Source organism: Trachypithecus francoisi, unplaced genomic scaffold, assembly GCF_009764315.1.
Source record: "Trachypithecus francoisi isolate TF-2019V2 unplaced genomic scaffold, Tfra_2.0 Lachesis_group5, whole genome shotgun sequence".
In the NCBI taxonomy this organism is placed as follows: Eukaryota; Metazoa; Chordata; class Mammalia; order Primates; family Cercopithecidae; genus Trachypithecus; species Trachypithecus francoisi.
The window spans coordinates 25433736-25460723 of record NW_022681470.1 but is presented as its reverse complement, the minus strand read 5'-3'; the positions used below and the strand labels follow the sequence as shown (position 1 = coordinate 25460723).

General features: G+C 40.9%; 1 protein-coding gene across 1 annotated transcript in view; it reads left to right on the top strand.

The window, feature by feature from the left end:
- The window catches only part of DPT (dermatopontin), a 34190-nt gene extending 11520 nt beyond the window's left edge, over nucleotides 1-22670 (top strand). The window contains exons 2-4 of the mRNA XM_033197203.1: nucleotides 4328-4453; nucleotides 17016-17123; nucleotides 21516-22670. Coding sequence (XP_033053094.1) covers nucleotides 4328-4453; nucleotides 17016-17123; nucleotides 21516-21582 — 301 coding nt within the window. The 3' untranslated portion in view covers nucleotides 21583-22670. The remainder of the gene's footprint in view (nucleotides 1-4327; nucleotides 4454-17015; nucleotides 17124-21515) is intronic.
- Nucleotides 22671-26988: the final 4318 nt, after the last annotated feature.

Genomic DNA, 26988 nt, shown 5'->3' with positions numbered 1-26988 from the left:
GGGAGGAATGCTTTCACATACCAAACTCCTGCACAGGCTCCCTCTACCAAAATGTGAAGGCAATCAAACCAAAGCTGGAGGAGGAGGGTTATGTTTGGTTATCTCACTTTCACCATATGTTCTTAGGCTCTGAGCCTGTAGGGTCCAAATAATCTTCACAGGGCAGAGTTATCTGAGGTGGTGTGTGAGAAAGTGACACACACTTCCCATACAGGCACTGGGGTCAGCAGCTTGGCTGACAGCCGGCGGGGAATTCGTGGAACTTGGATTGCCTTCAGAACGGGTACTCCATGAAACAGTTCAGCTTATCTTCCTACATTTATTTTTACTTAGGGGAACTTACCCCCATGGGAGCTCTGTCCCCTGTAGAGGACAAGACAAGCCAAAACAATGGAACAACGGCTCCGTGGAAACCACAGCCCAGCTCAGTTCTGAAAGGGCTTCATTTTAGATGAAGGCAGCATTTTAGTGATGGTAGGAGAACAGGTCACAGAGAGCACTAGCTTGTGGCAGCCTTCTCTTTTTGGACACATATGAGTTTTGCTTATGATTCTTAGAGTTTCATATTGAAATTACCTCTCACCCACATGACTAGGAATTAGGATAGAATAGACCACCCTTGTAGATCAGCCCCCAAAGCTACCTTTCCACCATATCATGAGCCTAGTCCATTACACTCATATAGCTTGCTGAAATATGCCAGGCACTAGTGTAGTCCTGATGAGATGCGAGCAGTGGTATGGTACAATAAAGAAGGCTACATCAGCCATATGCAGAAAACTGAAACTGGACCCCTTCCTTACACTTTATACAAAAATTAGCTCACGATGGATTAAAGACTTAAACGTAAAACCCAAAACCATACAAACCCCAGAAGAAAACCTAGACAATACCATTCAGGACATAAGCATGGGCAAAGACTTCCGAGTGAACCTACTGAATGGGAGAAAATTTTTGCAAACTACCCATCTGACAAAGGTCTAACATCCAGAATCTACAAGGACATTAAACAAATTTACAAGAAAAGAACAAACAACCCCATCAAAAAGTGGACAAAGTATATGATCAGACACTTCTCAAAAGAAGACATTTATGTGGCCAAAAAACACATGAAAAAAGCTCAACCTCTCTGATCATTAGAGAAATGCAAATCAAAACCACAATAAGGTACCATCTCATGCCAGTCAAAATGGTGTTTATTAAAAAGTCAAGAACTAATAGATGCTGGCGAGGCTGTGGAGAAATAGGAATGCTTTATACTGTTGGTGGGAATGTAAATTAGTTCAACCATTGTAGAAGACAATGTGGTGATTCCTCAAGGATCTAGAACCAGAAATACCATTTGACCCAGCAATCCCATTACTGGGTATATACATAAAGGACTATAAATTATTCTACTATAAAGACACATACACATGTATGTTTATTGCAGCACTATTTGCAATAACAAAGACATGGAACCAACCAAATGCCCATCCGTGATAGACTGGATAAAGTAAATGTGGTACATATATACCATGAAATACTATGCAGCCATAAAAAGGAATAAGATCATGGCCTTTGCAGGGACATGGATGAAGCTAGAAGCCATCATCCTCAGTAAACTAACACAGGAACAGAAAACCAAACAGTGAACATTCTCATTCATAAGTGGAAGTTGAACAATGAGAACACGTGAACACAGGGAGGGGAACAACACACACTGGGACCAGTCGGTGGGTGGGGTGTGAGGAGAGGGAGAGCATTAGGACAAATTGCTAAGGCATACAGGGCTTAAAACCTAGATGACAGGTTGATAGGTTCAGCAAACCACATGGCACACATATACCTATGTAATAAACCTGTATATTCTGCACTTGTATCCCGGAACTTAAAGTAAAATAAAATAAAATTTAAAAACCTAGATACATGTATAATGAACTACAGTCACACATACCAAAAAAAAAAAGGCTAGATTATCAAAGAGTCATAGGTCTCAATTTACACCTTAACCTGCATTATTGAGCCCCTATAGCTGAGTTTTCTAGTCTGCCAGAACTTCTTACAAGTCCTGGGAACAGGGAATTCAAGCTAATTTACATGGTTGACCAAATACCGAGCCCATCTCTCAATTCTTCTCACAACACAATAGCAAAGTGATTGATACAGAACAGTAGTAGAGTATGAGACGTTGAATGAATGAATGAATGAATGCATATTTTAATCATATATCTGAGGTGAATAAATGAATAACTAAGTAATAAATAATAAATTTAAAGGACAGATGATTTCTGACAGACATGTAATATATTTACTATCTAATTTTGTTAGATTTGCAAGTTCATTCTCAGCAATAGAAAAGAATAAATGAAATCCAGTTGTTGATAATGTTACAACTTGTGTGTCAACAAGGTCTCTCTCACCAGTCAGCAGAGGGTACTTATTTTATGCATTATATTTTCTGGAAACTTATCTTCCCATGGAATACAGGGTTACATTCGAGCAGCTGTCTGGTCATGCCGCAATAGACAACTGCCTGCTCTGCCCACACGTAACAGGAGATAGACTAACGGCTGGGATGGTGGGAAATGCAAAGAAAGAGAGGTAGCTGAAGAACTATTTTGGAAGAGTTTGTAAAAGAGCTCATTCTGTAAGGTGGATATCCACTGGATTTCATTAAAGGGCCATGGATCACCGTACCTATCCAGGCTTTGCATGCTGTGTAGGGGCAGAACGAATGATCGCCCTTGTGCTCAATTTCCAGGGCTCTGCTCTTAAGCAGAAGAAATGTTTATTTGAAATTCATCAATACATTGTGCTTCTCTTTGTCTTCTTTTTATTTTAAATTCCAGTAAAGTGAATTATAATATCTTTTATTTTAAATGACATGAACAATACAACCTTGAATTTGTAAAATTCTATATGTAAAATTCTAGATCCTGGATAAGTTGCAAGAACAGTGTAAATGCCCTGACTGTGTAGAGCTTATGATCTTGTGGGTGGTAGAAAGATTCCAGGATAAGTAGCAAGAACAGTGGAAACCCACTGTGGCCAGGTAGAAAATAGCATTTTCATCATCACAGCAAAAAGCAGCAAGTCTGAGGCACCATAGGAATTGGGTGCTATGGGAAAATCATACTAGAGATGGAACAAAGGAAGAAATGATTGTACTATTCTAAGCCAATGTTTAGTTAGAAAGGTGCTGTGAAGACCAGCAGCAGCACAGGTCGAATGAAAGAGCAAGAATTATTTCTGGTCTGTGGACTGGAGTGGAGTGGTTACTATATTTGGAGAATTAGGACTAAGCAGCTAGGATAGGAAAGGGATCTTTAGAGGGAGTTTGAGGCATTCAGTTGGCCTGTTGCAACTCTGTAGGGACTGCCTCCATAGCCAGGATTCTTCTTGGCCACCTGGAAATAGAATTCTGAGCAAAACATGCCCTGGTTGTGTAGAGCTTATGGTCTTGTGGGTGGTAGAAAGATTCCTGGATAAGCAGCAAGAACCTGGGCTGCGGTCCCAGCTTTCCCACTGGGCTGCCCTGGGCACATTCACCACACTCATCTGGGCTTTGCATGCTGCATAGGGGCAGAACGAATGATCATCCTTGTGCTCAATTTCCAGGGCTCTACTCTTTTTTTTTTTTTTTTAATGCTTTAAGTTCTAGGGTACATGTGCACAACGTGCAGGTTTGTTACATATGTATACATGTGCCATGTTGGTGTGCTGCACCCATTAACTCATCATTTACATTAGGTATATCTCCGAATGCTATCCCTCCCCCACCTCCCCACAACAGGATCCGGTGTGTGATGCTCCCCTTCCAGGGCTCTACTCTTAAGCAGAAGAAATGTTTATTTGAAATTCATTGTACTTCTCTTTGCTTTTTATTTTAAATTCCAGTAAAATGAATTTTAATATCTTTTATTTTAAATGACAATTGTGCTTCTCTTTGTCTTTTTATTTTAAATTCCAGTAAAATAAATTTTAATATCTTTTATTTTAATTGACATGAATAATACAATCTTGAATTTGTAAAATTCTAGATGTAAATTTCTAGATCCACCCCTTTATGCAGGCTTCCATTCAACTATATATTCAAAGAAGTACGACAGGAGCAGTGTTCCCTAAATTTTGTTCAGTTAGAAAATTCTGAGTCACTTACATTTTAATGGAGAGGCTATATTATCTCTACAAATATAATAAAGACTATTATTTGCATAAAAATGGAACACATTGTTAGGAATCTAGGTCAGAGAAACAGTGTGTAACTGTGGCAGTGGGGTCTTGGGAAGGGGTCTGTGTATGTGTCACTGTCCTTAGGTTCCTGGGGTTGTTGTCTTCTCTTCAGGTACCAGACGTGCTCCAACAATGGGCTGGTGGCAGGATTCCAGAGCCGCTACTTCGAGTCAGTGCTGGATCGGGAGTGGCAGTTTTACTGTTGCCGCTACAGCAAGAGGTGCCCGTATTCCTGCTGGTGAGTATGGCTGCCAACCAAACCCTCGTGATTCCTGGGGTGGGAGAGGCACCTAGGAAGTGCTCTGGCCCATGTTTCTAGCTTCAGGTAAGCTTGAGGGTCACACACAAGCCTAGAAGGCAGCGCTGGCATATAGACGAGAATGAATGAACGACTTAGGAGGATGTTCATGCCGAGAGGGATCTTTTGGGTTATCCAACCCCCTACATCCTTCTTTGGCAGAAAAGGAAACAACCATAGAGCTGGCAGTGACTGGCCCAAAGTCACCCACCTACTCTGTGGGGATGCCAAGTCTTAAGCTTAGGCCTACTGACTCCCATCCCAGTGCTGTTCTCCTTTTCCCCAACTTCTGGTAACTTCTAATCACATCTAAGGCTGCAGGGCCTATTTGGGAACCTAGTTTCCTGCAGTCCCTGTTTGGGAGAAACCAATCTTGTCATGGGTCAGAGTCTAGTACACAGAAAAAACAACAACAACAAAAGATGGTGCTGTTTTCTGCATCCATTTGGAATTCCAACCTCTGATATTTTGTTTCTTTCCCTCTCCCTGGGCTGGTGCCGAATATTTCCTGACCTAGCCTTCCAATTGACTAGGAGAATGTGTATATTGTCATTTGCCCTGATGACTTACACTGGGTGTTAATAACACAACTGGCCCACGTTTTTTGATCTGAAAACAAGCCAGGCATTTCTGCCTTGGGCAAGAGGATCCAGAAGTGTCAACATGTGAAGCCTGACTCCCTCAAGTAATTGATATCTCTACAGTTTAATTCTTGCAAGGACAGCTTCACAGATCATGCTTATTATCTGCAATCAGACAGCTTACTCCACAGATGCCCAGTGGCACACAGTATCTCTAGGGATACAAAGCCCCCAAAGCTTAACGTTTTTCTTTTTAAAGTAAGGACTGATAGTAAATTCAGAGCTCAAAGTCACCTGTCACTGTTTGATGGAGCAGAAACCTCCTTTAGTTCTTCAAAACCACTTCCATAAACCAGTTCACAGTAGGTGAACAGGCCTGGCAAAGGTTTATGATGCAACTGGGATAGTTCCTGAACCAAAGACCTAAAGATCTCTTGCAGTGGAGGAGGTGGAAGGAGCACTAGTGTGGGCAAAAAGAAACTTGAGTTTCAGTCCCCGTGCTGGCCTCTTCTCACTTCCCTCCCCTCCTTCCCCTTTCCTCTTCTCCCCTTCCTCTCGTAACTCTGCAGGCTCAAGCACATCACCCAAAATGATGACCACTTTTTTTGGGTCTCCAAGATCTTTAAGACTCTGATGAAAACTATAGACCTTGTCTTCAGGGGTTAAAATACACTTAGCATGTTCATACAAAAGTTTTCAGATAATTTCAGGAATCCTCAGACTCCCTGAAGGCCGTTCATGGACACACTGCCAAGAGCCCCTGGATCATGAGTTGAAATTTCAAGGACTAGAAGATCTTTCAGGTTGTTTTGAACCCTAAAAATGTCTTAACTCCAAACGCACTTCTGCAAAAGATGATCCAGATGCCAGAATTGTTTTGAGAGGATGGAGGGTCCAAAGGCGAGTGAGCCCCAGTGAAAGGGGAGAGTAGGTAGAAGCTTGGCCTCCACAAGTCGTCTCTCCTTCCTGGACTATTAACAGAATGGCACTTCCCACAAGGAAACCAGCCTCCCTTTGTTGCAAGGCATTAAAAGCCAATTAAAATGTATGTAAATTACCTGAAAGAGCAAGCAAAACCTAATAGTCAGTGAATTTATTTACTACATTAGCATATCTTTCCCTGAGTCAGACTCCAAAGGAACACATCAGGGCTGGGGTATGCTGGGTGGTCAAGAGGAGTGGATTCAAGGGCAGCAAAAAGAGTGGGGAGGCGAGGAGGCAGCCCTGCAGGAGCTGCAGTCAGGAGGAAGGGGAACATGGACAGCCTAGGGGCAGCTGGAGGCCTGGATGTGGGAGGCCCTGTCTCTCTGCCCTTTGTAGATGCCTCTGTCACAGCACTTTCTGCACTTTGCCACCTGTGTACAGTTGCTCCTCTCCACCTGGACTTCCAGTGTCTGGAGGATATGGGGCCACTCATTGATCTTCGTATTTTCAATGCAGCATAGTGCTTAAAACATAGTGTCTTCTTAACAACTGTTGAACAAAAGTCTACATTAATAATTGTGGAGGGTGTATATAATGTGAAGTGGCCCAGAAAATATAGTTTTCTTACAAAGAAGTTTTTGTACTCTCCCCCATCGCTCCACTTCTGCCTAGAATATAAGCTCTACACAAGCAGAGATCTTTGTGCTGACATATGCCAAGTCCTATAAATAATGCCAGGCACATAGCATTTGTTTGGATGAAGGAATGACTTCAGCCTACTTTTTGTTATGAGCATTAAATAAGATAATACATTTCTGGTCTTGCCACTATCTATGATCACACAGAGCAGACCTGTCTTGAAGCAGAGTCCCCTTCACGCTCCCAGATGCAGGAGAGACCCAACCTCCTCACCAACTAACAGAACATTCAAAGGCAAACCCTGCCCAGGAACAACCTGACAGGTGTCAGGTCATTGCAGGAAGCAGAACTTGAGAGCGGGGTTGGTTATGCAGAGGAATAAGACACGTGATCAGTTGGACAGGCTGTTGCTGGGTGTACTAACTCATTCTTCCCCAGGCAAAGAGGAGTAAGCTGAGGCAGCAACATTCCTCATCACAGCAAGCCCCAAGGTCTCTGCAGAGATGAGTGGGAGAGCCTGCTGTGTCTGCAGTCATGCCATCATGGCTGGCCGCCCCCTGCTCAAACAGAACAACAACAGGGAGTGGGCTTGGGCCTCAAGACTTTGGGTGATCAGGCAGGTGGCAGGCGAGGAACTAAGGCTCACTGGTTTTAGCAAAGTTATCAAGGCCAGGCACGGTGGCTCATGCCTGTAATCCCAGCACTTTGGAAGGCCGAGGTGGGCAGATCACAAGGTCGAGATCGAGACCATCCTGGCTAACACACTGAAACCCATCTCTACCAAAAATGCCAGAAAAAAAAAAAAATTAGGTGGGCGTGGTGGCAGGCGCCTGTAGTCCCCAGCTACTCGGGAGGCTGAGGCAGGAGAATGGTGTGAACCCGAGAGGCAGAGTTTGCAGTGAGCTGAGATCATGCCACTGCACTCCAGCCTGGGTGACAGAGTGAGACTTCATCTCAAAAGAAAAAAAAAAGAAAAAGAAAGAAGGAAAAGTTGTCAAACAGAGGTAGGGGGCGATGAAAGTAAGTGTGAGAGAAAGAGGGAAACATCTAAATCTTCCCAGAATTCCCATATTCCATGGATCTCTGTGATCTGTGTTAACACTCTGAGCATTGCTTCTTGAAGCTTATCCTGTCTGTTTATTTGAATGCTGAGACCTGAAAAAGACAGGTCTTTGTGTTTCCAGTTCCACTGTTGTTTTAATGATGCCCCAGATTTCCAGTGGTCACCTGGAGACTGGTTCCAGGATACTTCTGCTTCCTCAAAAATGCTAGGTATCATTCCTCTCACATACTTTAGAAATGACTTCTCAGGCTCTCTTAGATGCAATTCATCAGCTAAGATGCTAAAAATGTAATGATTATATAGACATACATGTAGGAACAAAGTCTCAACGTTAAAGATTGATAGATAAAGATGAGAAATTTTGAGTTCCCAGAGATTTTCATGTCTCTGCTGACAAAGTTTACCCAAAGCCTTGATCTGCAATGATTTTGCCACCCCCCACCCCACCCCAACCCCCACACCCTTCACCCTTCCTTACCCCATCCTACCATCCAGACATGTTACTGTTGGTCTGTAGAGTCAAAGGGTGGGGGAAAGTAGAGAGAATTACTCCAAAAGACATGACAAGTCAACTTTGGAACAAGTCCCACTAAGGTATGTTTCCACCTGACTGGTTCTATTTCTGATGGCATGGTGTTAGAGCTGAGAGCTATCACAGTCGCCAAATAAAATGGTGTTTTTTCAAAGAAAACATTGGAGAAGCAGCAGAATGAGATTCAAGTATGCACCGTGGTACACAGTGTATGACTCACTATCCCGCTGGTGTGTCTAGACATTTTAGTGGCATCTTTAAATTGCCTGAGTCATGATGTTATATTATATGTCTTTCTAAATGCCTCCAGGGCATAAATTAGGTTTTTTCAACATCTCCAGGATATTACCTAGCACAAAATAGACTCTTAATAAATGTGTCAGATGAATAACTGAACGTTGCAAGTCCCTAGGAACAGTAACAATGGTGAAACCCGACATTGATGTGATGACGTTTTATAGTTGACAAAGAATTCTTTCAACTACATTATTTTATTTGATCCTTTTAACAGCCCTACAGAGTGAAGTGAGAACTCTTTTTCCTGCACCTTCCCACAGTGAAATGCTGATAACCCTCTTATCTGAAACCTTCCCTTACATGACTTTAATTAGCTTGAATTACCTCCCAGGGAACTGGACCCATGTGTGTGGGAACGACATTTTCCCCGTTCCTTCTTTGAAAGGTGTTCTGCAGCACGCAGCCTGACACTGTATGAACTAGCTAAGTGGGCATCTAGCACCTGTGTTCGTGAGCACTTAGGGATTCAGAACTATCATCACTCTAGGCTGGGAAAAACAAGTCATTCAACCAACTCCCAAATGAGTGTGGGATTTATTTGTTTGGTGGGAACCAAGGTGCTGCTCTCATTTCAGCTTGTGCAGTTTCTTGTTGGATATTACAGCCTCACAGGACTCTGGCAAGAAAGCAAATTCCTGATAGATGTGGACATGCCGCTATGAAATGGTCTCCACTGGATTGGATGAATATGTGAATTTTATAGATATTTATTTAGATATGAGAATTCTAATTCTTAGTCTAGTGGTCTACAAACCACAAACACATGTCACTGAAGTTGCCACAACCCTTTAGACATTGTTTGTCATAACCTCTCTTCTCCAAACAGCTCAACAGCTGCAGGCTGCACACCAGACTGTCTACTGTCCAGGCGGAGACTCTGTGTCCCAGGAACTGATGGTTGTAAATTATTTTCTTTTCTAAATGGTTCTTCTCCAGAGCCATGGCCTTTCATTAGGTTCATATCTTTTTACCGTAAAATAATGCAACCATTTACATGAACTTTACTTTTCTCTTCAACCCTGATATTCTGTCTCTCAGACTTTGCATTCTTCGCTGCCTACTTCTCTACCCTCTGTGTGCAAGTCATAAGCCAGAGAATGCTTTTTTTTTAAATTCCCGTATAGCTCTAGTTAACAACATCAGTTGATTAGAACATTCTTATCTCTCCCACCCCAAAGCACCCAGTCAAAGCTAATCTTTAATTCCTAGCCTCTTTGTTCAGATGTTAATACAAGATAGGGAGTGTTTGCATGTTCACTCCTGTGATGCTGTTTCAGGGACAGGAACAATCTCACAGGCCCCTGCATTGCTGTGCCTGTCATATGCCACCTGTGCCCAGGCAGCCTCTTGCAATTCAGCTCCCAGAGGCCTGGTAAGAAGAGCAGCTTCCATGCTGGTCCTCTGTGCAAGCTGGAAGCTATTACTATAGAGATAGACATACTTAAGTTTTGAGGAAATTGGACTAGATGTCACAATTTAAAGGAAATTATATTGGAGTTAGATGCTCTGTGCCCTACTAAAACCATTGCCTTGCATTGCATGATATACATAGCACTCATTGTGCAGACAGCCGCCTCTCTGAGCTTGAGCAAAATCAATCATCCCTTTCCTCAGCTGGAGTGGTTTTCATAATTACTGTGCCATATTTAAAATGTAGACATGTACAATTGGCACTCCATATCTGGGGGTTCCCTATCCAAGAATTCAACCAACTTTGAATCAAAAATATAAAGAAAAAGACAATAAAAATAAAAATAACAATACAACAATAAAAAATGATACAAATACAAAACCACATAGTATAATAACTATTCACATAGCATTTACATTATCTTAGGTATTATAAGTAATTTAGAGGTGATTTAAAGTAAACAGGAGGATATTCATAGGTTATATGCAAATACTACACCATTTTAGATCAAGGGCTTGAGTTTCTGCAGATTTTGGTATTCATGGGAGTCCTGGAATCAATCCCCTGCAGATGCCACTGATGACTGTTGTATTAGTCCGTTCTCACACTGCTAATAAAGACATACCCGAGACTGGGTAATTTATAAAGGAAAGAGGTTTAATTTACTCACAGTTTGCAGGGCTGGGGAGGCCTCAGGAAACTTACAATCATGGCAGAAGGGGAAGCAAACACGTCCTTCACATGATGGCAGGAAAAAGGGCCAAGCAAAAGGGGAAAAGTCCCTTATAAAACCATCAGATCTCATGAGAACTCATTCACGATCATGAGAACAGCATGAGAGTGACCACCCCTATGATTAAATTACTTCCCACTGGGTCCCTTCCATGACATGTGGGGATTATGGAAACCACAATTCAAGGTGAGATTTGGTGGGGGACTCAGAGCCAAACCATATCGACTGTATTTGGTGCCTGCATTATAGGTGATACGTTTCTCCCTATGTTCAAACTTCAAAAGCAGAAATATCATAGATGCGTCTAGCTAAGTATTCGTTAACCCAAGGCCAGCTGCTTAGAACAAAGTAAACCTCTCAGTTACAAACCAAATCTGATGTTTTATTCTATCTAGTCTGCTTCCCTCTACTATAATAGATTCTAGAAGCAATCATTCTTACTTCTATTTATTAATTCACTTAAGCAGTCAATGAATGTGAATAGATATGAAATAATAACAATTCATAGGCTTTGGTTGACCCTAATAATGATAATGATGATAATAATAATATTTATTGACACCTACTATGTGTTCATGTGTTACTGCATTTAATCCTCACACACAAAAATTATGATACTATCATACAGATGAGGGAACTGAGCTATAGAAGTTATGGCTTCCTTCAAAGTTCCAAACTTGACTCAAACAGTCTATCTGCCTCCAAATCCCATGCTCTTTGCATTGTACTGAGCTGTCTCTATATGAGGAATAAGACTTCTGTAGGTGAAACATTACATAATAGTACAGTAGGCATCTGGTAGAAAACAGAGAATAAAGCTATTTTAATTGGAGGGGAGCTGTTGAAGGTGGAGTAGCCCCCACTGACGTGCAGACCCAGGGTGACCACCATATAATGTGGCTAATGAAAATCAACACGAGTCAAAGCAAATGTGCTTACTGACTAACCCTGGACTTGGACAGTGAGTTAGAAACTCACTTCCAAGAAAGCAATTTGGAAAGTGTTCAGGGACTTTCCTCTACTCATTTAAGGCACAGATATCCCTGGAACTGTTGTTCCCTTGTGTTGTGATACATGTCTGAAGTGTTTGAAATATGAAGTCCCAAAATGCCATAAGAGGACAGACATGGACATTTGTTTTTATTTCTCACACCCCAGAGCCCCAGGGTTCAGGTTTTCTGTGTAGAGAAGGGCACTTGGGTGACTACAGAGGTACCAATTGGCCAATCCCCAGCTCTTGTGGGAAGAAGCTGGGGGGTTGTTCTTTGTGGCTATTTTCCTTTACATGTAACTCCATTTGGGGTTTATTTTTTCAGTCTTTGCAAAATTAATTCAAAGAGAGTCTGATGTAGCTCCTAATAAAGACAAACTAAGCAATCTGAAATATGTTCATTCCTTATAGCTTGCCTGGAAAAGCATTATGCAAGAGGATTGATCATGAACAGACTGGCTTTATTTAACAAACTTCTCAATGATTTGCCTGTCAGAAAGGGACATCTTTTTAGCTGAATGTACAAAACATAAGCCAACCTCAACACATCAAATCCACAAATGTTGAGTTTCTCCTCCAAACCCACCTCTGAACCAGATCATAAAAGCATATTTGATTCCATGCACTAATGATCCCTCAAAGAGCTCACTATATTGGCCCTCATGATGTTATACAGCATTCTTTTATTTTGCTAAATATATAGTGCTGATGTATTTGTCCATTTTCATGCTGCTGATAAAGACATACCTGAGGCTAGGCAATTTACAAAAGAAAGAGGTTTAGTGGAGAACTCACAGTTCCACGTGGCTGAGGAAGCCTCACAATCATGGTGGAAGGCAAAGAGGAGCAAGTCACATCTTACGTGGATGGCAGCAGGCAAAAAGAGAGCTTGTGCAGGGAAACTTTCATTTTTAAAACCATCAGCTCTCATGAAACTTATTCACTAGTATGAACACAACACAGGAAAGACCTGCCCCAAGATTCAACTACCTCCCACCAGGTCCCTCTCACAACATCTGAGAATTCAAAATGAGATTTGGGTGAAGACACAGCCAAACTGTATCAGCTGACATGTCACAGGACATTAGAATAGGATATTTAAAGTAAGGTGCTAATTGAGTGGTGGAGAAATAGAAGAAAAACAGAATTCAACATTGAACGACCAATAGAAGCTTCTCTAAAATGTTTGAGCATGAGCTGAGCTATAAAAGATTATTTTGAAGACTTTCTAATTTTATTCTTATTTTTTAAAAAGCTGAAGTACGGCTTCCTTAGGTACCCATTCTGATCTGTTCGTATGTACATGCTGGGGTTTTCTTCCAGTTTTTATGGTAGGGAATCTGTGGTGTGTGCTTTTCTGGTGTCCCCACAAAGTGGACCAAGGTTGGGGATCTGGTGGTTCCTAACCATGAGATGAAGCTGCATCTGTTTATGTGCACATCAATAGGAGGGAAAGTCCTGAAAGAGGAGCTTCCAGGTGACACCGAGTAATCCAGTTGTCCTAATTCCCCCAAGTGAAATGGCTGTTACAAACACATGTCAGTGCTATGAAGTTTGACTTTCATAGAAGAAAAGTGTCTAGCTCTGAATAAGGTCTCGTAGAGGTGGGTTTTCACAAAACCTTATGCTGAGTCACTTTATGTCAGGGAATAGATTGAAAATCTTTAACTGCTAAAAACCTAATCAGTTCTCAACCAAACCTCTGACAATGAATAAAATTGGCCACTGTATATAACTAGATTGTATCTCCATTTCCCTTCCTAAAATGGATGTGAGAACATATATCTGGACTCAGCTCTGCAATATGTCTATTCTTGTGGCAAAAGAGCCGAGACATCTATCAGCCACATCTATAATATTGTATTGACCAGCAAACATTCATTGAGTCTAGTTGGATCTGTTGATAATTTTAGTGCTTCAAGAACCTTATATGGGAAAAATCCTATATCAATCTTAAAATTTTCTTCAGTTTGAACTGATTTCCCTCAGCTCATAACTAAGATAATACTTAATTATTTTCCCATCAGCCTCGGCTGACACAACAGTTGTACAAGTGGCTTTATGTTATCAAGATTTTACTTAGCTTTGGAACAACTCTCTGTCTCTCATCTTGACAGCAGAAAAAATGTTGTGAAGTGAGAAATTGTACCATAAGAATCATTCATCTGAAAGTGACAGGAATAAACACACGCACACACACACCACACACCGGTAGTTTTTATTAAAAATTAAATAAGATCTAAAATCGAATAAATCTATTCAAACTCTTTACTTTAGGGGAAAGGAGAAAATAAGGCTTCCCATAGAAATGTTTGAAAAGTAGACTCATTTCAGTAAAGGCATCTTCCTGACCTGCACTCTTCTTCATCTTGCCAAGCTGAAGGTTTGCTTGATTGTTTTAATTCATCTAGGAATGTATGGCAATGCTCAGTATGAAGTGTGTTTTTCAAAAAAACTACTTAAAGTGACCTAATAATTCACAAGGAAGCTGGAACCACACTGAACTCTTCCCCCACCCACACCGGCAAAGCCCGATGTCACAGCTTAGGAAACCCTGATCATTCTGCTTCCTTGTAGCCTCTTGTAATTTCCTGACAAGTTCTTATGCCCTGTCTCAGTGTCTAGTTCTGAACGTTTAAATTCTTTTTTCTCTCTAAGGAGCTATTACTGGGCCTTTCACTTCTGTGTGTGTGTGTGCAATATCATCAAGAACTAAATGCAGCCACATATATCTGGTTTGAAAATACAGAATACAGAATCCTGGGCCACACTGACACAACAGTTCTTCCTATGGATGGTGTTTGTGCGATTCACTTTCTACCAGTGATTTGGGTCATTTCTCCCTTGGTATTTTTTATCTCATAAAAAAGATTTCCATCGATATCCAACCTCCTTCCCTATCCTCCTTAACCCAGGTTTCTCTAAGACAGTCTAAACTTGATCCCATGGTGTTATAACAAAAACAACACAAAATAACAACAACCAAAAGTCACAGAAAACAAAACCTGTCTGTGACCAAGGAGAAAATGTACCAATGGTCATGTACGTCACCTTCTCTAGGACATTCTAGAAATTCAGTGGACATCAGTCCCTCATGAAGAGGCTTCTCAGACAAACTGTCCAATTAGACAGGGGGCTTATGTCTGGTCACTACCAAAAATGAAGCAATAGAGAATCCTAATTAAATAAAGCATTAAATAACATTTTCCTTCTTTGAAGGTAAAACTTCTTGATTTTTTTTTAAAGGTAAGCTTTTCTTTCCCACTTTATTCAGAGTGGTCAGTAAAAACTTAAAAATAAAAATCTAGCCTCATAATTTCCAAATACTTTTAGCAATTGGATTTAGCCTAATGCAGTGTTGCTGTATATAGATTCTGCCTTGGCAAAAAAAAAAAAAGTTTGATAATTAATTTTTATACATTGTATCCAAAGGTTGCTTCAAAAGTTTTTGAAGATATTTTTTGTTCTCATGGATCATAAATCAGTGGGATCCAAGTAAGGCCGTATTAGTTCTACTTATAAGACATTTACTATGCTGGGCGCGGTGGCTCATGCATATAATCCCAGCACTTTGGGAGATGGAGGTGGGCGGATCACTTGAGGTCAGGAGTTCCAGACAAGCCTGGCCAACATGGTGAAACCTTGTCTCTACTAAAAATACAAAAATTAGCTGGGCATGATGGCACAAACCTGTAATCCCAGCTACTTGGGACACCGAGACAGGAGAGGGCGGAAGTTGCAGTGAGCTGAGATTGCGCCATTGCACAACAGCCTGGGTGACACAGTGAGACTCGGTCTCAAAAAAAAAAAAAAAAAAAAAAGACATTTACCTGAAAGATAAAGTCCCGCTTCTGGACCTCTTTGGAAGCACAAAATAAGTTTCTGGATTGGCAGGGCCTTGTTCCCCTTCATGAACACATTAAGCCAAAACACATGTACCTCACTTTGGGTTGGGCTTGCCATCCTGATAGAGCATAATTATGTGTTAGGAAAATTCAAATCAGGGAGCAAAGGTTAGTGAATAATGGGTAAAAGGAATGATTATGAGCCAAGAGAATGGGCTAACCATTGATCTTGCTCCATCTGTGCACTGAGATCCTCCTAGGAGCCCTTACAGTTTATAAATCAATCTTTTCATGATTTAATGACAATCTTAGAGAAAGATCACCATCAGACTGCAGAGGAGAAGATCTTTCTAGCATTAATAAACAGTGATCTGTTAAACTGAAATCAGATGAAATTATTGACACTTGGAAAACTAGTTGTTTTCCAAGCTGCCCTGGGGTTTGGATAAAGACTTTGGAGGAACTATTTCATGGTAAAAGGACTGTTTTGGTCCTAAAGGTCCCAGTGGCAAAGCCCTTATGAGAACTGGTGGATTCTAGACTTATTCCAGGATGGACTACCATGGACCTACTCATAGGAAGGCCCAGGATTTACGCAATATTGGAAGAGAAGGAAAGGAAAGGAGGAAGAGGAAGAAGAAACAAAATAGTTCTTAGAGATTCAACACCTACCATGTGTATAGCACCCTCATCACTCATTTTTATTAGTTCCAATGACAAACCTATAAGGTAGACTTTATTCTTCTACAGGTCGGAAAACTGAGATGAATTGACTTTCCCCAGGCCATATATTTATTCAGCTAATATTTATTATGTATCTGTTTTAGGTGCTGGATGAACAATGGTGGCCAAGGGAAAACCTCTACCTTTGAGGAGCTTACATTTTAATTAAATAATTTTTGAACACGTTGTTGACTATAACTCACAATAAGAAATATATGTTAAACTAGCACAATACATGCATCTTATTAACACATACACATATATATTTGAAACAAAATGTTTACATACATAGACTTATCCTTATTGCATGTGATGCATGCTTTGATATTTTCTTTTCTATTTTATATCTTTTTAAAGCCAATTAAATTGCTTTTCAAGCCAATTAAATTGACTTTGTTATCAACTAATGACTTATAATCTAAAATTTGAAAACATTGTCTTAGTTGACTTGAATAGAATAGGAATAATATTGATATTAATCAATATCAAGAACTCCAAAATTATTTTGATAATTCCAAAGCCTGGGGAGGTATCTACATCTTTTTCAGTGTACAGTTTAATGGCCTAGAAAAGGAAGATAAGAAGTGGGAGGAGAGCTGTCTGTTTCTTCACAGCCTGGAGTGGTTTGGTGGATGTCATTAACTTCAGTCTGGATTTGCCAAGATGCTCAAACTCCATCTCTTCTTCATAGTGTGTCTTCTGTTTGCTCCCAGCAATAATAATGTGTTTTATTTTCCTCTAACCTTTTGTTCTTCCTGCATAGGCTGACAACAGAATATCCAGGTCACTATGGTGAGGACATGGACATGATTTCCTACAATTATGATTACTATATCCGAGGAGCAACAACCACTTTCTCTGCAGTGGAAAGGTGAGAAAGATAGCCCCTTCCCCATGGGGCTAGGGTTAAAGGAGCTGGGACTAACTCCCTGCAAGTATTATACCTGCAGGAATTTATAAACACACACACACACACACACACACACACACACATACATACATATATGCAGAATACAAGTGCAGATTTCTTACATGCACATATATTTCTGCAGGAACTTTGACCTGAGGTTTTCCTTATTTTAGTTTCCTACCTGGTCAAGGATTAACTTCAGATTTGGCTGGAAAATAGGAGGCCATGGGAAGTGAGCTGTTCTCATGAGCTCACCTCGTGGAGCTGCTCACCTTGGAGATGAGGGTGGATTCCAGCCTGCTCAAGAGCAAAGTCCTAAACTTGGTATCCCTTGATGGTCTAAGATTTTCCCCTCACTCAATTTCAAAGAGTACTTTTCCTCATGAAACACCAAGAGGAGAAGGCAAATACAGTTAGAGGGGTGCCCGTTGTCCAAATGGATGCCCTTCAACCCCATGCCTCTATATGATCCCCACTTTGGGTTTTAGGAAAGAAGAGAGAAGAGAAAGAAAAGGGATTGGAGATAAGAAACACACAGAACCTACTGTCCTAGTCTGTTTGGGCTCCTTTACCACATTACCTTAGACTAGGTAACTTACGAACAATAGAAATTTATTGTTCACAGTTCTGGAGGCTGGAAAGTCCAAGATCAAGGCATCAGCAGGTTCAGTGTCTGGTAAGGGGTTGCTTGCTGCTTCAGAGATGTTGCTTTATTACTGTGTGCTCACACATGGTGGAAAGGGCAAGCCAGTTCCCTTCAACTTCTTTTATATGGGCACTAATCCCATTCATGACAGCAGAGCCCTCATGGCTTAATCACCCCCTAAAGGCTCCTCCTCCTAATACTATCACATTGAGTATTAGGTTCCAACATATAAATTTTAAGGGGACACCAACATTCAGACCACAGCATCTACCAACAATATTTAGAAATGAAAGGAGTTAACAATCCCTCAGTAAAGCTGACAAAAATTAACGAAAGAAAGATAATTTAAATGGCCTGAATATAAAAACTGCACTAACCCTTTTGTCATCACCTTTCTCTCGCAATCAACTCCTTAGTCCTATCTCAAATACATCAAAACAGTAAGAAGAAAACAAGAATTGTACTCCCTACTAATATAGAGAAAGGTGTGGGTAAATTCAGGTGTTAATGATTGGTTTGGCCTACTTTTAGTCAGCTGATAATCACTTTTTACACAGAAATGAATTCCTGAAAAGTTACCAATAAATACGTTGCAAACCAAATAACACTTACATTAACTCATAAGATAGTATGCTGTGATGAATTTGAGTGTGATACATCTTTGGTGTGTGTCTGTGTTTTCAAACAGAATTACATCTGAAATAAAGTTAACTTATTTAATATGACCTAGAATTTCTTTTTTTTTTTTTTTAAAAAAAGGACATTAAGTAGCTCTGGAAAGGCACAATATATGTTGCAGGCTGATCAGCAAAAACCTTTATGTTTACCCATAGGCAAACCACTCAGTTTGCACACATTACTCATTTTTACTTTAGATATACTTTAAACTAGCCTAGTTACCAATTTTCTAGAAGCAGCAAATTAGAAAGGGAACCCACTATATAGTACTTAGAATGAAACTCATTCCACCAATGAGAATAAATAGCTGGATGACATGACAACAAATAAGCGTAAGAACAATAAAGAAAATGAAAGGCTCAAGAACTCAAAGAACGTGGGTTGTCATTTAGCAGGGCCATGCTCCCCAAAGTGCTAAACGAAATAACAGGGGTGCTCAATGCTGCAAATGATGACTTCAGCTCAACAAGAAAATTAGTTCTATGTTCCCTGTTTAAGAAAGCAGGAATGAATACAGTAAAGGAAGAGTGACGTCCAAGATTAGGATGAAATAAATATATTTGAGTAGTTAAAACGCTCAATTCAATTTTCAGTAAATTCAGTTTTCAGTAAATTTTTGGTTGTGTGGATTACCCACAATCATGAAAAACTGAAATATTACGTCATTGCATTAATTTAAAATGAATATCTTCCCCCCAAAATAAAATAAAATAAATATACTCATGCAATTTTGCTACTGTCATCAAAAACAAGTAGCTTAATGATCCACAACTTAGGTTTCTTCTGCTCTGCTGAAAGACGCCGAGGCCCCCAGCTTGGAGAACTATTGTCAGGGCAGGACTCCCTGTGCAAGAGCTTTCCCTCCACACACAAATCATAGTGGTTTCCTCTTAGAATGCAGTTTTTTCCATCTGTGCGCTATTGACATCTGGGTCCAGATATTTCTTTGTTTCAGAGTCTGTCCTTTGCATTCTAGATGTTTAGCCTACCCACTAGATGCTACTAGCACTCCACCCCAAGTTGTGACAACCAAAAGTAGTTGCAGACATTGCCAAGTATTCCCTTGAGGAGCAAATTTGCCCCCACTGTCCTGGTGTGAAATCAGAGACTGAACCTGGTGGAATCATTTGGTCTTCATAGGACCAAGTCTAAGTTTTACTCAGCATCAGTTAATAGCCTTTTAAAAGAGTAGTTTGAATGCCTGATCATAAGATCTTGTTTATCTGTGTTTGTTGGTACACAGATAAATAAGACCTGGCTGCAGTAATTACAGTCATTTGGTAAACCCACATGCCACCAATTTTCTAATTTCCTTCTAAAACAATCTTTTGACAACTGCAGGAATCAAAATATCACCCAGGCTCTGGTATCACCCAGACCCTCAAGTTGATTATCCGGATTTGCGTTGAGGGACTCTATACCCAATTGTTTTAAACAAATGACCCGGAGCAACAGACTCAGAATTAGAAAGCCTGCCTTAGGCTGTTTGAGCAGAGTCAGCCCCCTTTTTCAGTTTAGAAGCTGGATGAAGGCTTTGTTAGTCATAGTGTTTAGGATAAATTGTTGAAAACAGACCTTGCAGATTGAAAATGGAGATAGATAATTCTGAGTTTGTAAAGGACCCCACTAAGCTTTGGAATGATTTGCATAATTAAATATGGAAAACCTCTTTATTGTTGCCCTTTATCAGGACTGTGCAAAGGGCACGGCAGCTGTGTGTTCTTCTGGGCTTAAGATTACCTAGTTAGGGAGACAGTGTGGTTTAAGAGAAAGATCAAGATTTGAGTCCAATAAACTGTGAATCTGAAATTATCACCTATTACTTGTACTACCTTAAAGCAAGTTAATTATTTCTCTGAGCCTGGTTCTTCACTTAAACAATGAATTGTTGTGAGGATTAAAAGAGAAAACAGGTAAAGCATCTGGTACAATGCCAGATATATTGGAGGCTACAATTATCATTATCACTGTTCAACAATATTAGACCACAGGAGTGTCATGCAATGTAGGCACTCGATACATTTCTCTTAAATGGATGAATAAAGAATATAAGTTTGCCCTGAGCAAAGAACATTCCTTGAAATGTATCCACACCACATTTTTCAAAAGTTAGTAATGCTATGTACACTCTTCCCATCCCCAACCACTTAAACACATAGGCAATTCATAACAATTCTAGTGACGCCAGAATGGCAGCCATTTTCTTTTTTACTTTAAGGGATTTTTTCATTTCTCTGTAGCAGTGTTTTCTGAAGGGAAACACATGTATAGCACAGAGCCCAGTGCATGGTGAGCACTCTGCATATGGTAAGTGCTCAGAAAGAGTCAGTGGGAAAATGGATGGACTTTTTAAAACAAGATTTTTTTTTTTTTTTTTTTTTGAGACAGGGTTTCACTCTGTCACCCAGGCTGGAGTGCAGTGGCACCATCTCAGTTCACTGCAGCCTCAACCTCCAGGACTCCAGCAATCCTCCCGCCTCAGTCTCTCAAGTAGGTGGGACTACAGGCGTGCGCCACCACACCCAGCTATTTTTTTGTCTTTTTTTGTGGAGTCAGTGTTTCCACATATTGGCCAGACTGGTCTCAAACTCCTAGCCTCAAGCAATCCACCTGCCTCAGCCTCCCAAAGGGCTGGGATTGCAGGTGTGAGCCACCAAGCCCAGCCTAAAACAAGATTCTTTACAATGAAATGGAGATGATGTTAAATAAATGCTTTTATCCCAAGCTGTTAACCCACAGGTCCTTGAGGTACTTTCTGGAGGCAGCAGGGGTGAGTTGACCACCAGTGATGAACAGAAGCCTCCACACAGCCAGTGACCTAGTTAGTCACCTTCAAGGGTGGCCTGAACTCACAGATTTGTTGGCTCTTGGTAAACTGCATAAAGATGTCTTCTAAGAGCAAAGTGAGATTAAGTGTCCCTTCAGCTCCCAGGTCCTCCAAATGTTCTCTGTTGCTGTTTCCCCAGCAGCGATTCTTCCTGCCGTGTCCTTTCTCACTGATACTCATTTTCTGACTCTCCCTCCCACAGGGATCGCCAGTGGAAGTTCATAATGTGCCGGATGACTGATTACGACTGTGAATTTGCAAATGTTTAGATTTGCCACGTACCAAATCTGGGTGAAAGGAAAGGGGCCAGGAGACGGGAGGGTGTCCACATATGTTAACATCAGTTGGATCTACTATAGCAGTTTCTGCTGCTCTCTTTCCTTTTCCCTGAGCTGGTAGCTGCAATGCCAGCTTCCTGGGCCTTTCTGACTAGTATCACACTTATAATAAAATCCACAATTAAACCATATTTCTCACTTTTCACACGTTCCATAGCAACTGCTTTGTATGACTGATGATGGCTTGCTTGCACACCACATATACAGTGTGCATGCTTACAGTCGGGCTTCCGGAGCACCCGCTGCAGCCTGGCTACTGCTTTTTACTGCAGAATGAACTGCAAGTTCAGCATAGCAGAGGGGAGAGGCAGAACTGGAGGAGAGGTTCAGTGAAGGTTCTCTACAGCTATGCCTGTTTGAATGATATGTAGGGTCCCCACAAAAAGCAGGCTTTCTGCCCTGAGGGGCATCTTCCCACTTCCCTGCTCCACATGAGCCATGCATGCTTAGAAATCCAAGTGCAGAGCTCTTTGCTCCAGGAGTGAGGAGACTGGGAGGTGAAATGCGGAAGTGGAAGGGTTTGGGGGCAGAGCTGAAAACAGGGTTGGAAGGATTTCCTGAATTAGAAGACGAACATTAGCATACCCAGTAATGAAAATGAGTGCAGGGGCCAGAGGAACCCTTGAGGATCAGTCTCAAATGAGATAAAAAGGGAAGCAGAGAAAGGTCAGAGAATGGGACTCAGATTGGGAACTTGTGGGAATGAGAGTGACGAGGTTGAACTGGGAAGTGGAAAAAGGAGTTTGAGTCACTGGCACCTAGAGGCATGCTCAGGATTCCTAGGAAGGCTGGCAGACACCCTGGAACCCTGGGGAGCTACTGACAAACTCTCGTGGATTGGGCCTGATTTTTTTTGGTGGGAAAGGCTGCTCTGGGGATCCACTTTCCTTCTGTGTGTGGTTCAGGAGTTCTTCTGCAGAGATGGTGCTATCTTTCCTCCTCCTGTGATGTCCTGCTCCCAACCCTTTGTACTCTTTATTACAAAAGAAATAAAAATATTAACGTTCACTATGCTGGAAACATTCAGGGTCGGTTTTTGCTCTCTACTCTTTCCCTTGCTGATTATTTATCCATTCATTCTGAATATACTGGTTAGCATTGTGGTTTGTGCCAAGTACCATGCAAGGCCCCAGGAGTACAATGATGACAATGACAGAGTGTGGTTGGGGAATTAGATATTTAAGACATAAAGTGCTAAATGCTTTACTTAAGATTAAACAAAGGAAGGAATCACATTTCTTGGCCTTTGAGTTTAGCCTAATCTTTTCTCAGCATCCTTCAACCTTCCTTATCCCAAGATGTCACCGGAATTTTTAACCCCAGCAAGCCCCTCTTTTCTTTATCCATAGCAGTTTGCCTTTTTTTTTTTTTTTCTGATCCATGCTGCTCTTCCTTCATCCTCTCTCCCAGTGGACCCAGAAGAAGAGCCAGCCAGGCAAAACCCCAGGGATCGCCTACCCTGCCATACACCCCATCTAGGTGGTCAAGATGGTGACTCTCGGCCAGTGGTGACGGTATTTCCCACTGCAAGATCCCAGCATTGTGATGGGGAAGGCAGGGCTAAGGATATCTTCTCCTGCCTTAACTCTAAAACACTTTTTCATATTAGAGTTTTGCTTTATTTCCTCTGTGTCATTGTTTCTGCCTTTCTGGCAATTTTAATTTATAATAAGAAGCGTCGGTGTTATTTTTCACCAAGGAAGCCATTAATATTTTAGCAATTGCAGCCTGGTTCAGGATGGCAACCAGGAAATAGCCTTAGTTGGGTGTGTGGAGCACAGCAGGAAAGGAGACAAGCAATGCTGGTTGGCTGACTTGGCATCCATGAAGAAAACAAAAGGCTGGTGAGAGGATGGGGAGCTCAGAGGGTGAAGGGAGCATGGCTGGGGGAGGAGAGGCTATAGCTGGAAGAAGCCAGGAGACTGCAAGAGAACGTAAGTCAGGAGAAAAGAAAACTTTAAAGCAATAGCAGTTCAATAAATAGTGCCTGTGCCAAGTGGAATAAAAAGAGTTTTTGCTAAGAAGAAAACTATTCTTTGCATATAGATAGGCCAAAGGCAATGACAGAAAAGACACTGTCAACTTGGTTTGAATCTGAATAATTATACTTTGTATTATAGGCCATTCATTAAGAACTAAATGTCAGAGTGAATACTAAATCCCAGATCTGGTAACTGCAAGTTGTTGTCTGTTTTTTCATTACTCCAATCTTTCTACTAACTTGCTCCACAGTCTTGGATAAGTCACCTCTCCTTTCTAGGCCTACTGTTGAAAATGAGGACATTTCTCTAGGTAACCATTGTGGTTTCTTGCAATTCTAAGAATCTCCGAATTCTGTCACTTCCTGAATTGTTTATAAAGGGATTTTCTAAGGCATTTTCTTCCAGGAAAGGAGCCTGGAACTAGAGATGATCACCTAAGGCCTACCGCTGGCTCTGACAGAGGGTGGCTGGGTAAGACTAGAGAAATCCCCAAGCCCTCTTCCCCTCATCTGCCCAGTACAGGTAGGAATCCCTTTCCAAACAACTTTACAAGATGCTGGCCACATACAACAAGATGATAGAAAGAGGAGACCCACGATTCCTGCCTCACAAGGCCTTCAGCCTAATAGTGAGATGAGAAGATAGAAGATGACAACAACTACAAGAAAGTTTCCTGAGGAAGCTGAGTCCATGCTTGGCCCTGAAGGACAAGTAGGACTTCTGAGGTGAGTAGAAGAGACTGTAGGCTCTGGCATCAGACTTCCTGGCCACAAATCGTGGTCCTGTCACTCCTCAGCTTTATGACCTTGGCCACGTCACCCACCTTTCCTGAGACTCTATTTCCTCACCTGTAGAAATAATTATAGTGCTTACAACACGGGATACTGTAAGAATTAAATGAGGTCACATAGTGTCTTGCACATAATAAGTACCCAATAAATGTAGTCAGAGAAGGAAAACAGTGTTAGTATATATTAGAAATAAAATTCCTTAGGTAAGCTGGATTTTAGTAGACGTCAATAATAGCAAACATTTATTAAGCAAACTTAAGTCCCACTTACATTTCCTCAGTAACGAATCAATAAATTATCAAGTGTTTGCTATATACCAACCATTTTTCTAGGCACAGTTCCTGCATTCTGGAGAATTATAAACTAAAGGAGTTAGTCAAGCAAACAAACCGTGACAGTACACTTTGATAAGTCAAGGGCAGGCGGTATTTCAATAGAAGGCAGTGAGAGGTCAGGACAGGAAAGGGGATGGTAGCATTTAAGGAAATGGAAATGATATTATGGAAGGCATAAAATAAAGTATGGGTTTGAGAAAGGTTCTTCAGGAAATACTGGCCTTACCAAGGGGCCTGGGAGGTCCAACATGCAGTCATAGTGCTCTAAATAGAGATAGGTTGCTCACATCAGTACCGTAAGGCATTCCACTCTTTGTGCATGTTAGTTGTAATTTATTCTATCTATCTGGAACTCAGATGGCCTGGAGAAGTTCTCTCTCCATCCTAGCCCTTCATCCATATATATGTCTTCATGCTTGATTACTTTAACCCAAACATGAAACTCAACACTTTTGTAAGTTCCTTCAGAAAAAGTCATTCTCACAAAAGCATTAGTGCTCACAAATGCTTAAACAGATCTGGGATTCAGTCCCCACAAACTCAAAAACATGAAAAACAGATTCCACATATTTCTGTCTTTAAAAATGTTCTTGTTCACCAGGAAATCAAGGATTTCCATCTCTCTAGTTGGTCCCCCAGCTAGCTCCAAGCCTACTTGGCTCTTCTCTTTTTAATCAGACAAAATGTTTCTCAATATAGTCCATGACCAAACAGTTGTGCACATCACAGTGGCCAACAGAACAGAGATCACATAATCAATAGCATCCACTCTCCTTTTAAAGTCTCAATCAGTTTTAATTAAACCACTTCTGTTTAATCGAATCACATTATTAAGGAGTGCTATCTGAACCTGGTTCCCATCCTGAGATCCAGAATTGGTGAGACTGGATAGGCAGAACCTTGACAAAATGTTGCCTGGATGTACTAGGGTGTAGCATCCCTTTCCTATTAACTTGTTGAATCTCTGTTATTAAATGTATTCCTTTATAAAGCAAGAATTAAAAAACACATCTACCTTAAAATCTATGGTAAGAAATAATAACATATTCATGCATATCTCAGATTTTCATATCCCACACATATCTCAGCTTTTCATGGAATGAAATATTTCTAAAAACTGAAAACCAACCGAAACTCCCTATTAATTTTAAAACATATTCATTAGATGCCACTGTATCTTGCTAAGCACTTGAATCTGTCGTTGTGTGGCCTTCTTCTCCCTCTCACACTAATGCAGGCCTATTTATCCATAAGAAGCCCAGTTATAAATGTGAATGAATGACTGTATCAGTGAAAAATGCTCAATAGAAATATTGCAAAATGCAAATTATGAATTTGCATTGTAGCATTGTTGATTCCTTTGTTCTTCCATATACTTTTCTGCCTTCCCCAACTTATAAAAACAATTATCATTGATTGTATTTATAATCAAAAAAGAAAAGTAATTTTAATCTTACAAAACAAAAAAAGTCACCAGCTGCCAGGCAGTTCAGTCCTAGGACAATATTTCAGCTGAAAGGTGACCATATGGTTACTTCATGGAAAGAAAGAAATCATGAAGCCAGGCCCTTTCATCTAACCGGCCGCCTGATGGGTTATAATTTAATATGCAGAATTACCTGCTCTTTCCAAGGTCTCTAACCATCCCCAGAGACAATGGAACAGATGTGCAGCCTGACGTATGGCCAATGTGAAACTAACATTTACCACAATAGCTGGAAATCTTCTCCCCATGTCTTCCACTCATGGAAGTCCTACTTCAGGGCCAAGTATAAATTCAGTTTCCCCAGGAAACTTCCCTGAGCCTTCCAAGACTGGGGCTTTTCACTCCCTCCCTCAGTGTTCTGTGTCTTTATCTTCATTTCCCTGAGGACAAGAGTCTCATTTCTTTTTGTTCATTGTTAGATTTCCCATGCCTAGCTAAGTGTTTTACACATAATGGGCATCCAAGACATGTATTTTTAAACTAATCTGGATTTCTGGTTTGTTTCAGTGGATTGATCAACACTCTAAGCAACCAAAAACTGAAAAAACACTTTGAAAATTATGAAGTTCTAGTAAGAGGCAAGGTATTATGATGGTACTGTGGTTCTGATGGGGGTTAATACCACTCTTACTCTCTTTATTCATCATCAGGTAATTATTCATTTAACCCCTTTAAAAGCTATTCATTAGTGATAAGTGAGTTGGAAAGTATAACAGATAATCACAAGGATCACTTACACATTC